Below are 15198 nucleotides of genomic sequence, written 5' to 3'. Positions count from 1 at the left end.
CATGCTGATAACATCCACAGATGCCTAAATATGATCAACCCAGACTGTAAATTCTGTTTGCCCCCGAAGGTTACACGGAGCAAACCGTCATTGCTACAAAGGATTCGGCTGGGCGTTGCTTTCACCCATCGCTATGCACACCTCATCAGCCAGTCGAACAGCCCCGATTGTGAGCACTGCCAGACACCTGAAACGCTAGAACACATATTGTGCGATTTCCCAGCATATATGCTGGAGCGAAGGACGTTGGAAGGTTCCCTCGCCAGCATTGGCAGGCAACCACTGTCAAAGGGCGCTATCCTCGGCCCATGGCCTGACACTGCAACTTCAATGCAGGCAATTAAAGTGCTGTTTATGTTTCTGCAGGACACAAAACTAGACGAGCAGCTCTAGCAGGGCCACCATCTAATAATGTACATAAGCACACACCACTCCTCTTATCATCATCATCCATCCCAGTACTTTCACTTTCTTTCCCTCTTCCCCAGTACAGAATAGCAGCCTAAGCACACTAGCTCAGGTCGACCTGTTATTCCTATCAATAAAACCTATCTATCTATCTATTTATCTATCTATCTATCTATCTATCTATCTATCTATCTATCTATCTATCTATCTACCTATCTAATCTATCTATCTTTATCTATCTATCTCTTTTTTTTTTTTTTTTTTTTGCCTTTCTTCCTGTGAACAGCAGCTTTGTTCCAGTAAACCCCAGTTGCAAGTCCAGCTCCTTGCCTATCTGTCATTTGTCTTCTGGTAACTGCTTTTATTGTTGGAAAACATGACACAGAATACTGCAAACAGTTTTAAAAAGTAAACAAATGTCATTATACATATACTTTGTTCAACGCTAACATAAATGCTTTCCGGCTTAACATTACTTGCCAAGCAAAAATACTGGAGCCCAAAATGCCCAACATAAAAATAGTCGTATTGTATCTTAATCCAGAAAGTATTCGAGCATGTATTGACATTCTTTTGGGTGATTTCATGCATATGGAATGTTTCCTTGAAGTTGCACACAAATAAATGCACAGGAGAGACATAAAGGCGCACATTAAAGCATTCACATAGAAAGAAACAAACACAAGCATGAGTACTACACATTCAACTAGTTTATTCACAGCCCGAAGCCTGGAATATATATGCATGTATGCACATGTACACAGGGTCTAGAAACAACTGCTTGTGTATATATGCATACAATTCTTGGCTCAATTTCAGGCTGCACACCTATCCTGCAAAAAAAATTGTGTTAGTATTTACAGTTTTCAAACTTTTGCTCACATCTGCAAGTCTGCTACATGTAATCCTCTTTAGTGTTTAGAAACTGAAGCAACACAACTGAAGAACACTTTAACAGGTATTCAAAACTTTATTGCAGTAAACGGCAGCAACTAAAAGTCAGACTGCTGCATTTCAATACCATAGAGTACAAAGAGCACAAATGCACAGAAATAAAAAAGTTTTGCAATTCGACATCTGGTTTACACACTTTCATTTGGCACTTAAACTGGCCATATAGCTACTATTAAAAATAATACAACTGTAACAGCCCACAACAAATAAGTTGCTTGAGGTAAGAAACTTGAGTAAATGTTTGCATAATATGACTAATAACCGGTTTCGTGCTGGTTGTGGCAGTGTATAACCACTCTAACAACAAATGCTAATGAATATAAATATACTGTAAATCTTGTTGGGTACATAACAAACTCAGCATATCAACAACAGTGCAATTGTTCAACAAGTGCACCAGTGGAGTTTACATGAAATTTGTCAAGATGTTGCCTGTGAAACTGGTTACTTACAAAACTTATGTTTTCAACAATCAGTCAACACAGAGTAAACTTTGATACAGGAATAATAGCACAGTCCATGCAGAATTACATTTGTGATTTGTTCATAAAGGCTCATAAAAGCGAAGAAAACATGGCACTGCACACTACTTTTGCAAACTAAGCAAGTTTCAGCTCATCATATATAAGAGTAGAAAAAGGCACTTTTTAGATGAAATATCAATTCTGTGAAAGCGGAGCTTAGAGCACCTGTACACAGATGCGTGATAATACAAGAAATACCACTCTGACAAAGCAAGATTCAACTCTTCCCATATACCTGCCAAACAGCTTAGAACTAAGACTCAAAGAGAAAAAAAAAAAAAACATATCTGTGGGCTTAAGTCCACACAACAGGGGCACCTATGAATTAAGATAAACATACAAACTGTACATTAACATCTCTCTTTCACATTGCATGTCACTGCGTGATAGCAACAATGAAGTGAAGAAAAGCACGTATACAATAACATCAGGAACCCTGCAGTGAACTTAAATGGCTTGCAACTTCTCGCTCCTGATCTTTTACCTTTTCTTACCATCATCACAGTGTGGCACCATTAACAAAACCAACACCATGGAACTTCAGTCAAGTGTTTGTTTTCATTACCCAATGGCAGGAACCACAGAACAACTAGGCGAGAACCACCGCAACTGCTACAGCCAACTAAAAATTGTTCTAGGGAGATGGGAGCTATAAAAAAGTTCGATTTTCCCACAGCATAGGGCGTAAATTCTAAGGCAAAAAAAAAAATAATAATAATAAGTTGCGTGACCAGCTCTGCATTAAGAGCAGGTGAGCTGCAGACGGCATCTTTCAAGTACAGGTTGCTTTCTTCTTTGAGGATATTGTTTTTTGTTGTTGTTGTTGTTTTTTTTTTCCACAATGACTTCCATTAAACTAATGCTAGTAGGGCTCCTAGACTTCACAATCATCATTAAAAAAAAAAAAAAAAGAACCACCTGGTACAGAAATCTTCAAGCAGAATGCTCAGTGGGTGAAGAGTACATTTGATGTCCATCACACAGAATGATGACCACACAGCAGTAGTAAGTGCAATGCATTGCCCAACAAATATATAAAATTATAAACACTATTTCTTTCACCTCTTTTTCTGAAGGGTCAATCCTGTACAAAAAGAAAGGCTTATTTAAGGTACAGCACACTATAAGGCCCTTGTTCCTATTGGCTTGTAAGTGTATCACAGTTCAAGCCATAATGATAAATTCTTTAAAGCTGCACAAGAGCTGCAAATGTATCAAACACATTCAGGGTAAATAATTAGGCAAACAGGTCAGGAAAACTCATCAAACTAAGAAATCCAGCTTTCGCCTAGGCTTGACAGGTAAGCAAACTTCACATAAAAGCCGGCAAAAAAGTTTCAGCAGATCAATCACGAGAGGGTAACAAGGAAATTGCAGTAAACCAACTCGGGCTGCTTTTTTATTTATTAATGGTAAGTTAAGTTGCAGCACAAGCATGCATGGTCATACCAAGTCTAGGCATCTGTTGCACATGAGTACAGTGCTCAATAAATGAAAGCAATAATTTGAGCAGTCTGCTATTGGCATTTGTTGCAATGCCATGGAAACTACTGCTTTGGGATACGGCAAGCAAAACCTTCACCTTATTTTAGTCACAAATTGGAAGCAGCACGTCACATTAACACACTATCACATTTCATTCGTTGGGCACTGTACAACACTTCAAAGCCCTTAGTAATAACCATCACATGAAACAGTGCCTGGAACTGTAAAGTCTGCACGTTGCTGCTTGCAAAAGCAAGAATATGCCACATAAATCTGTAAAAGCCCGCACGGCCATCCTAATGGACCACGGTTACTGGTCTGTTTACCACATGAGCACCGAATGCAAAGATGTGGTACACACACATTGTACAATAATGCTCATGCCATCAAGTGTTATAAAAAAGATGCGCCCTCTACTGTGAAATCCGCTACAAGCACTAGCTTGTAGGAGGTGACTGGTTGCCGCCCCCGGTTGGTTCAGCTCCGAGCTGGACGGATTGAGAAGTGCCGTATTTAACAACAATCTTGAACTTTGTGTCAACTCCCCAACTCTGAAGTTCTGCTGAGCCAAGCAGGATAAACTCCAGGGCTGTGATTATGCCTATTGCACTCCCTATGTAGTAGAACAGTGCCCATGCTTCGAGGGGATTCTGGAATCAGAAGAAGCAGAACCTAGCTGAACTAGGCGTTGATAACATTCCCATTTGTTTTTGTTAATAAATGTGCAAAACAAAATGTCCCATCTAATGGCAATATGCAAAAGAAGCAAATGCATCCCATGGTGCACTTTTGCCAAATATAGACTCTTCTACCGTCACCATAACGCCCTCTGCACTGTTTTTAACCTGTGCTAGCCCCAACTCAAAAGCACTGCAGAAGCAGCAACATGTGCACTTTGCACTCACATGCAACAGTCCAGAGAAGAGGTCCCCTCTCCCCCCAATGGAAAGGTCAATATAAAAGCCACTGTGAACACCAGCTACTGCCATTAAAATTTCACTGGAAACGTTCGAAAACCTAGCACATACCATTTCCAAAAATATCTTTAAAATGTATATGCTTACGAAATCCAACATCTTTACAACCCGTCCTAAGTCTTAAATAAGTGCAACCTATGTTATGTCGCAGATTACGAAATTCGATTTCTATCATTTGTCCTGGGCACTACAAAAGACGACACATGAACACGCTGCTGGCAGCCTCGTCTGATGTTGTCTGATAGATTTGAAAGCAAGGGTGAGGATAACACCGCCACATTTATAGCAACCAGTGACTCATCATAACATTGTAGCCATAGAATAAACTCATAAACAAACAAATTCCTTTCATCACATAACTACACTTCTGCTGCCTTTGCCAGCCAATACACATGTGAATTATATAGATGAGTGGAGTGGCAGATCTCTGTAAACAAGTGATGCATGGCAACATCCCTGGAAGCCTTGCATAATACTCAGGGACTTTATTGCAGAACTATAAATTTAGCCAGCACTTTTTCACAGGACATAATCAACACTACAAATAAGAAATAATGAGTGCAATGCTCCCTTTTTCCATTCCTCTTCAATTGAGTGGTTCTTCTAAGCTGGGACATCGATGCCCTGCCTGATACTCTTTTCTTTTTGCAGTGTGCTTAAAGGAATCCTTTGAGGCTGGTGCCTGACAGAGGCACCCAAGGGCGACAACATACCAGCAACGTACCAGCAACGTACCAGCAACAACCACTGCTTCCCATTTCCTAGAAAACCTAAAATGGTGATGCACACATGTGCCCAATGGCTGGCATCTACAGACCATCGCGCTTCATGTAACTTCATCACTGACGTTGCTTAAGGCACAACAATGTGTGGGTATTGAGAAAGCTACAGGAAAGAGCAAGCACATGTACAGGCCCAGCATTGTCTGCAGATTACAGTGTAGACCGCTTATAATAGCGTAAGTCGCCGGAGTCGCGAATATCTGCACTATAAGCGGTAATGCACTATAACCAAAACAACTATTTTATTGCGATAATGGACACTCCAGGCGCATTTCTGCCATCGCTGTCACCGTGCTCTAGGTTTCTTAGTCGCTTACTAAATAAATTAACAAGCATAGTGTCACACATGCACAAGCAAACATGAACACATCTTGCTCGTTGACCACGGAAACGAACTGTCAAAACGCTCGAGTGACGAAGCACAGCGAGCGAATTGACCTTCGTGCTATCATGCCTCTCGCTTCAACACGACCTATAATCGACGAAAACACGGCGCGCGGCGGACTTTCCCCGTCGCAGATTGCTTTCAAGATAGGGCCAAGGAGATCGTATCGCCACAGTGGATCGTCGCAGATTACGTCCTGCTTCAGTAAACTAAAACCGTTCGGCATTGCTTCGATGGCGAAAATCCTCTCCTTCTGTTTGCACCAGTGCCGAACCCAAGTTACGGATTCTCCGAACGCCCGTGCTGTGGCCCGATTTCCGTCCGTCTCCGCACACATGATCACTTTCCTTTTAAATGCGGCATCATGATGAAGTTGGTACTCCATGCTGATAGAGGAGACGCAGAGAACGTGAAGACAGACGGTAGACTACTGCCTAAGCACGTGTACTGCAGCACATGGAAGAAGCTACGGTAGCTAGGCTCGACGCGCGTGTGAGGCAGCCATTTTGAAATGCCGACGGCTATATGGTAACGCAGATTTAGGGTCGTACTCGATTCTAGCGCGCACACAATTTTTGAACCCGTTTTATCGGGAAAAAAGTGCACGTTAGATTCGAGTAAATACGGTATTTGTGGCTTGAGGGGAGCGCTTGCCGTATAGGTTGACTGCCAAACTTCCAGGCAGTCACACTGTAACCGGTATTTCGTGTCCCGCAACTGCACTATAAGCGATACGCGTATACATAGAGTGCTATGGGAAAATTAATGGGAGTCTGAAAAGACCGCCTTATATCCGGTTCTGCACTATAGGCGGTTACGGTATAAGTGGTCTATACTGTAGTAATGTTTTCTTTCCATACTCAAAAAATGTTTTAGTGCGTATTTAAGAATATACAGATGATGAATACAGCAAATGCACACACAAAAGAGATCAGGTGCAACACAGTCCACTGTACCTGATCCTTGAGCAGTTCACCTAGCATGGCTGGTATGGCAATTCCGGGAATGCTGGCAATGACATTGGATATTCCCAGAAGGGTACCTGTTGGAGGCAGACAGTCAGTTTTTGCTTAGACTACTGCTGCCATTTCCTGAATCCTTGCATTCTGTTTGCTGTCTCGACAATATGAAGAGAGTGCATACTATTATATTACATAGTCGAATGCCTGGTACGATGTTGAGATGACTCACAAATGACATTTACACAGTAATTTCGGTAATTGCGGTAAGGTTGCCGTCAACCAGCTTCTTTTGGTAAAGAATGCTCAATCCTTACATGAACAAGGGAATTGTTTCCTTAATGCCGGTGTCACTGCCTTTACCTGTTCTCTCTGTCTCTCTCTGTGCATGCGTACGTACACGTCTGTGTGCGCACATGCATATGTGTGTGTGTGTGTGTGTGTGTGTGTGTGTGTGTGTGTGTGCGTGTGTGCGTGTGTGTGTGTGTGTGTGTGTGTGTGTGTGTGCACGTGCACACGTGTGTTCGTTAGAATTAGATACATGAAACATGAGTCAACGCTGCAACAAAGTTAGTACTCAGAATAGCCCAGATTATTTAGCAACAAAATGCAAGGGATGAACATTACAGAGAAATGAAGGAAGGCAATAGAAATAGAAGCATGCAAAAAGCCGAAAAGGAAAAATGAGCAGCAGCAGCATATTTACCTCATCATACAAAGGTCACCATTAGGAAGCAACTGCGTGTTCACTCATACTCCTTATTTCTTGCAACAGAAGCTATCATTTTTGTGCTCTTTCAGCTTCATAGTCTGATACAGGTGAAAGGCACTAGCTTATGTAATTCTGAACAATTTGGTGGCCAAGTGTTGGCAGAATCTGAAACAAATCAGAGATTTCCATAGATGCAAGACATTTATATGCCTGTCTTTTCAAGTGGAGTTATGACATAAATGTTCCGATACCGAAACTTAAATATCTGCAGATTATGTACATACAGTCAGACCCAGATATAACGAACTGGAAGGGGATCGCAAAGTAGTTCGATATATAGATCATCCGAAATATAAAATATGCCTATCTGAAGCTTATCTGAAACCTCTGCACATCTCAAACAATTTCCCGAGATAGTGAAAAGCGGAAATTTACGGATTTGCTTTACTGAGGCCGTGTCATGCGCACAAAAGTTTACTTCATTTTTGCACGCTGATGTCAAAAGTCGTTCACGCAGTGGAGTGGTCTACCAATCGCAATGCTAACCCTAAAAGCCTGCGTCGCCAGAATGAGAGACCGCAGTGTGCCTTGCACGCACTGAAGCCCTTGTTGCACATTTTTATTCCAGATAAGGTAGAAATGGACGCAGCACACAAGCAAACCAGCTTGTATGGATATGCGCCGTGCCACCATCGGTGCACTTGTACTGCGAATCACACGTGAGCGTGCCAGGCTGCATGTATGCCATTAAACGGCAGATTGTCACACTTCGGCAACGAGTAATCCGTGCAAACTGTTGCATCAAGTTTCAATTTTGAAGCCGACTTTCCGATGGAACCAGTCACGCTCACTTCTCATCCGCCCCAGGTCCGGCCGTCTCTTCTTGTGTGCCGCTTAGCACTCCAATGCCTCACGGTCCCTTTGTTCTCGGCCCTTCCTTTCCAGCTGCTGCATCAATCGGTGACTGCCGACACTACACAGATGCTGTTAGATTTGAAAGTGGCTTTCAGCTTACAGAATATCTGACTCGATTCTCATTCACATGTAACCCCTAGCAAGAACAAATAAAACGTGTTCAGCATGGACCGAATCGCACAGCGCATGTGAGTGTTACACACTACTGCCATGATGGTCTTTTCGCGAAGGGCAGTTTTGGCATGTGGTGGTTTTGTTAAATCCAAACTGTAATGTAAAAATCTGCCCAAGTTGGGGTTGAGGTCGGTTTCGTCTCGGCCGCCTGCGGAAACCTGGAATGTTGTTCACGGAAAGCCCTGATCTACAAAGCCAAATCCAGCGGCACCACTCATCTCCAGGTCAGCCTCCCGTGCCCACAGCTACTCAGTGAAAAAACCTAGTGTCATCCATGCTTTCTTGTGGAACGCGTATCGGACAGGGAGACCATTCGCATTCTTGAAGTAGAGTGGTGATCTGCTCTTGCCGATAACAAAAAGCTACAGTTTGCACGATCGTGTCCTCCGTATGCGCAGCGAGCAAAACTGAAATACATCATACACACCATGCCATTTCTTCCATGACATGTACTGCCTAAATGTGATCGCGTACCTCTTAGGAGAAACGCACTTGCAGGGACGTGGCGCGGCACAGTGTTCGATACATGCATAGATCAGCGCCATATTTTTGCATGGGATTTTCAAGAGGATGTTACGGCCATTCAATATAGACAATAATTTCATATATCCGGGTTCAACTGTATTGGGTAAATATTCATAAGGAGAATGTTTAACAGCTTCCATGTTCAAGCCAAACAGAAGCTGTCAGAGGAGAGTTCATTAAGCTGTACATATAATAGCACTTGAAAAGCTTTGATATATGATATCAAGCCACCAGCTCACTACTACAATCCTTTTGGCCACAGCATGGTTCTCTTTTTACTTTCGTCGTCTTTATTTCTACACAACCAATCTAACTGAATGTGGCTAAGTGACAACACTAAACTGGGACATGATTGAAATCATACTGCAGTATGATGTAAAGTTACTGTATTTGTACAAATATAGCAAGTCTTTGTTTTGTTCCGTCTTATCTCGATGTTGAGAAAATGTTTCGGGTTATGTCTGAAACAAAACTTTGAATACAACGCATTTTATTTATTTCTTTCCTTCTTTCTTTTTCTCTTTGAATTTACACTTCACAATCGGGCAGCTGAGTTTTGCGGGAAACCCGGATTCTTGTCGTGCAAGACAGGATATAGAAGCACAAATGCGAGAGGGGACCAGATTATGAGGTAACGAAAATTTAAAAAAAGGGAGGGGGGGGGGGTGCAAGGTGGTAAGGGCCATCTAATGGCCTGATTAAATACCAGACATTACTGCTACTTTATTACATACTTTACCACTACTGTGATGATGCGCGCCTGAGAGGTCTCAATCACACGAACACAGCTGCCTCGGAAAGCATGCGCATCTCACCCCTTATAGTAGAGCACTGTCGGCATCCCATTACTATATTAGTGTAAATACAGTACTCAGTTATTTTCGGAGCATTTTGCTACTTGTGAAGCAATCAATGCAGAATGAAGGAGAAAACCAAGGTTCATGGCAGAAGAAGGTTAGTTGCACAAGAGCAGCACCAGCACAGAGATAACCTGCATGCAGCTCTTACACAAGGCAAAGAACAAGGCGAGATAAAATTGGTCATGATGAGGCAATAAGGAAAACAGCAAGAGATAAGAATATCAGACACTTGTGGGTAAATGTCAGTGATCCTTAGTAATGTGAACAATTTTCACTTAAATTAGTAAAGAAAGCTGTGGTACTTATTTCCGCACACCACACGAGTCAGGAAAGCGAGAACTTGTCTGTGAAGTCCCTTGTGTGAAATTAACTACTTATGAATGTACCATAAGGCAGCGCTGGTTTCTCCTTGCAACACTAATCGATGCCTGGAATAGGTAAAGCATTTTAATTGTAATGGAACATTAGTTGCCAAGGCAACACAGGCATGAACAACCACATAATGCACATCACTGTTCATTGTGAACAACAGTTATTGACTCTTACAGCCACGGTTTTAGTTGTGGTTGCGCACGCTACCTGGCACAGCAACATTCAGGCTGTACACAAGCATGCACCACTGTGGGCTGAACGGTAATGGTGAAAGGCTATTATACAGGCTACTGCCTTACAAAATTACTCTCGTTCATTCCAGAATGCAAAGAGATCGGCGGGGTAAACAATGAGAGACTTTGCAGGGTGAACTGATTGGTTGATATACTCATAAGCACCACACCTAATTTTTATGCTGCACTTCATAAATGAATCGCACTTTTGGTGGAAGCTAGTCAGGATCATTGGCATAAGTTTGCACACATGCTACTATTACCACAATTTTTCCAAAGGAGTTGAACCAGACAAAAAATAATTAAATTAAAACCACGACACCGTCGCAGCACTGCACGACAGTACTACTTCTTCCTCTCGGACAGAGGAAAACACAGAGTGAGGCACGTGAGCTTGGGCGTACTCTGCGCCACCTGGTCCTTCCCTGTGGCTTTGCTACTGCATCTCGTTTCATCGTGTCAATAAACAACTTTTGTAACACTACTGTTATGGGGCACGCCTTAGCGGGGGACTTTGTAATAATTTTGACCACCTGGGGTTTCTTTCACATGCACCTAAACTTAAGTACACAAGTATTTGCATTTCACCCCAATCAAAATGCGGCCACTATGGCCAGGAATCAAACCCCCAACCTTGTGCTTAGCAGCACAGCAACATAGCCACTAAGCCATTGCGGCATGTTTGAATCGGACAGTCCTTTTCTTCTTGCATTTTGTCCTTTGTGTTCCCGTAGCATTGTTTCTCATGTATAAAGCAGTTTTGTTCTAGAACAGACAAGTATACGCAACTCCTTAGCAGAGAGTGTCTTTAGGCACACATATGCTGAAGATATCCAAGATATGGAGAGTGTGTCTAAAGACGCACTGTGGGTTTGGTGGGGTGTGCACACACATCTTTCTGAATGTATGGCTTAGCTTATGACAGTGGTGAGTTTGGTACACTGCTACCACCTACTGCAAGTGATAACTATGTTTAGTTCATGTTACCTCTACTACGGCAAATAAAAGAAAAGAGAGGTCACGCGCAGAATGTCGTCAGAATGTCCCCAAGGCATGATCGACGATGAAAGAAATTAAAGGGGCTAACTCGCTATCATACATTTATGCAAACTCAAATGGTGCAGGGAGCACACCACCAAACTGTAAATTAAAGGTGCCTAAAGAAAAACAAAGTTCAGCATGCTCACCTGCAAAGTCTGGTGCAAGGTCAACAAAAGCAGCCATAAAACCACTGTGCCCCATTCCGTGAAAGCCACCCGCAACGGCAAGCAGTACCATGTTCCAGAAACCATCGCAACCAGCCAAGGGTACCAGCACCAGGAATAGGCCAGGCACCATTACACCTGCAGTTGGAGAGACGTGAAAGTTGTAGAGTTGGTGGAGGAGGAAGAATAGAAGCAACAAACACAAACAATTGAAGAGCACAGTAGTCACTTTACAGTTGCACACTTCACAGCTGCATGCGTTTCGCAGCACAATTTTGTTTTCTCATTATACGGTATGCAACTGCAGCAGGTTCAGGAAAGTTAAGTTCATGGCCAAGAAAACATAACAAAGCTGCACTTTTGTACACAGGCGCAACTACTATTACTGCCATGGAATTCATACACTGTGCTAATGCTTTGCCTTTACACTTGCCTTCATGACTTATGAGTGGCTGCTGCTAGCCCCACCCTCCTCCGATTATGGACACAATTTTATTTTTTTTACTCTTTTTTTTTTAATGAGTGAGTGAAAGAAATGCTGAAGCATACTGCTGTATTTTCACCAGCATGAAACCAGAGCGACAACGAAGCCAAGCAAGAAGACTTGAGCTGCTCCAAGAATAAACATGAAGCCTGCACATGCTACTTATTTTGATGATTTAGAGGATAAAGTCTGCTTTATTTTCTTTATTATGACAACAGATATCAAAATACATCCCATAAAGTACAGAAATACAGAAGGTCTCAATGTCATGAGACTGAGAGCGAGACCTCCTACTGGTCTGCACACTGCGGAATTACATTGTGGTGAACACCACAAAAGAAAACACAGAACAGTGGTTAGCACAAATAATATGAGAGTCACATATTTAACAAGTATAAGTGCAAGTTCTTTTTAAATAATTCTGTGAAATTCTTCTTTTATGACTGCAGGCAAAAATTTCCAGAAATGATACTGATGAAAAATTTCCAGTAGGTGTGCCGTAATTGGTCCCGAGCTTAGAGATGAAAAATTTCCAGTAGGTGTGTCATAATTGGTCCCGAGCTTAGAGATGATTAAGTTATTTAATGTTGCAAAGCAGGTCGATGCTTGAAGCTCACGTACCACCAATTCATGACACCTGCTTCAACCCCATTATCCCTACTAGGCCAATAACCCGTCCACATTTTAATAAAGCCTCCCCATTATCGTCATCGTCGTCAAGGTGGCATTTCTCTTACTCCCCAGATCCTGCTTTTGGTGCAAAGCGACAACATCCTGCAGATGACAATGGCTGCGGCTGCCAGGCTGGAAGACACCTACCTAAGCTGTTGAACAGCTTCCTGTTGTTGGTGATAGACATGGTGCCACGTTTTCGAAAGACATCGGCCACCAGGCTGGCAACACAGCACAGGAAGGCTCCGAGAATGTAGGGTACTGCAGAAAGCAATCCATTCTGCAAGACAAGAACACAAGCCGGTCAGCTTTTGATGCAACCCTATTATCTTCGTGCCCTGAATCATTAATTATGATAACCACAGGACTGCATTTCATAGTGTTTTTTTCTGCAGACATGCATCATAGTGTGTACCGAAATATTATATAGAAAGGTAGCTCTTAACTTAACACTCTAGATGTTCAAAGACTGCTTCTCAGTCAGGAATAATGTTAAGCACGACATTCCTTCATTTGTGTGTCCTACAGCATCTAGTACTTGTGTAACCCTCTTGACCGCCGCCAATTCACAAACCTTTAATTGTACGCACTTCTCTCTCTCTCTCTCTATCTCTCTTAGGCACACACATGCCACACATGGACGCACAATTTCTTGAATAGGCAAACTGCAGCTTGGATTTGTGTTAACGGTGACATCACTTCAATTGGATGTGGCGACCGCATGGCATCACAAGCCACAGATGTAGGCACCAGTGAGCCCGGTGTCGCAATGAGGGCTTTATACACTGCAGTGGTTCAGGCAACACCCCAAATGTGCTACCAAAACTTGAACCCAGATTTGTTACAGCATAAAAAGGAGCCACCAAAAAGGAAGAGAATATGAGAAGGGATGTTTTACATTCCTAGATAAAAGGAAATGGAGAACTATTAAATCCCACATCCAATGCGAAAAAACATTAAGACACCAAGTGGGGGCAGAGAAGAACTGACGATTACAAGGTGCGCAATACGGCTGTATTGTTTTTGGCAAGCATGGTCACAACGTGGCCTGCATCTGCTATATCAGGTTGACATGCATGCCCCCTCTCACCACCTTTTGACTCGAAGGCACACCGCACTCCATGCACTTTCTCAAATGGTCAATATAAAGAATTATATAGTTAAGTTCCTTTATTTTTTGTAACAATGAATGAATTTTGGCTCCGCACCATGGTCACTAAATCAACAGGTACTATTAAAAGCAGGACATAAAATCTGACAAATTTTTTCATTCACTTAAACAGGGCATCTAAGTCTGAAGAGAAACCACTTAACTGGTTTCAGTTCTGGTTTTAACTTAAGCAAATACAAAGGACAACTCACCGCTCCGAGGCTGTAATGCAGCACTGATGTCAGGTAGGTGGGCATTTCAGAGAGAAAAATGTAGTGAATCCAATTGAATCCAAAGTGTGAAAGGACACTCGACCAAACAGGGATGGACAGCAATATCTTGAGCCATGGAACCTTCCGCTTCTATGGGAATGAAAAAAAATAAGGCAACATACAAGAGCTGCAGAGGTGAAATAAACACACTGGCCACCGAGAAAAGCACCCTGGCATTCTTACAATTTTTGTCCTCTCCAACAACTCCAGCCTTGAAACAATAATGTTATGTTAAAAAAGCTGTACAGTTGCAACCAGGTGGATGTTAAACGCAAACGGCAACAAAATTTCAGTTCAGCTATTCGTTACAAACATGTACTCACATATAATAAAAACAATCTTGGCTAATCTGCAGGGTCAGTAATTGTCCAATTTATTTATTTAAAGTCTTTAAATAGCCCTTACACTGATGACACAGGCACCTGGTGACTAGTGAATATATGACACATATACGATAACATGGCCTCCGAGATATTCAGCACACTGCGTGGGTCACTCCATCTTGAAGGTCATGCCCAATAGCAGCACTGATTTTCAAAGCTCCCGCTTTTCTATTACATTCAGGGAGCTGTAATGGTGATGCTGTTCTTTTATTTCTGACATGTAACATCTTTAAAATCGGTCAGAGGGGTCCGGTTGCTAGAAATGCATGTAACAAAAACATATTAAAGCATTACTGCTTATATCTTTATAACAGTATTACCCATGCACCTTACTTTGGTATCATATGTAGAGGAAAGAAGCCATTACTCGATCATACATGTGCCACATGTACAGATGGCACAAACGGAGCCAGCTATAGCCTCACGCACGTCATTTAGAGAGGCATAGCTTGGCAGTATATTTGTCCATCCAAGCAGGAACGGCCGCGTTTGAGAGAGCTCACTACGCCACAGTACGTATAAAATATCAAACTCATGCTGGCACTCATCAGGTGTTATAAGGCCAACAAGTGTGCAATTAGTTGCAGAAATTTCCCACTTGCTCGGCTATGGCGCCCTTACTAACGACATGTACAGTCCAGAAATGGTGTGAAGAGACTCGGGCAGCAAGACGAAGGGATATCTAACCCCTTTGACCACAGCGGAATGTGTCCTTCTCCATAGGGAGCGCAAGCGCAGGAGACTGAGGCAAGCACAAGAGCCCTGAC

The 15198-nt window shown here is 42.5% G+C and overlaps 1 protein-coding gene across 3 annotated transcripts in view; it reads right to left on the bottom strand.

Moving 5' to 3' along the window:
• Positions 1-1353: 1353 nt before the first annotated feature.
• Positions 1354-15198, bottom strand: part of LOC119450334 (sialin-like) — a 32393-nt gene continuing 18548 nt past the window's right edge. For 2 of the 3 annotated variants that reach the window (XM_037713766.2, XM_049665807.1), the window contains 5 exons: positions 13989-14138; positions 12774-12906; positions 11453-11608; positions 6472-6557; positions 1354-4021 (listed from right to left, as the gene is read on the bottom strand). In XM_037713766.2, coding sequence (XP_037569694.1) covers positions 3809-4021; positions 6472-6557; positions 11453-11608; positions 12774-12906; positions 13989-14138 — 738 coding nt within the window. In that variant the 3' untranslated portion in view covers positions 1354-3808. Of the gene's footprint in view, positions 4022-6471; positions 6558-7180; positions 7352-11452; positions 11609-12773; positions 12907-13988; positions 14139-15198 lie in introns of all 3 variants that reach the window. The other variant, XR_005191367.2, reaches the window with a different exon arrangement.

Source organism: Dermacentor silvarum, chromosome 4 (assembly GCF_013339745.2).
Source record: "Dermacentor silvarum isolate Dsil-2018 chromosome 4, BIME_Dsil_1.4, whole genome shotgun sequence".
NCBI lineage: Eukaryota > Metazoa > Arthropoda > Arachnida > Ixodida > Ixodidae > Dermacentor > Dermacentor silvarum.
This window is presented reverse-complemented; position numbering and strand designations above follow the sequence as displayed.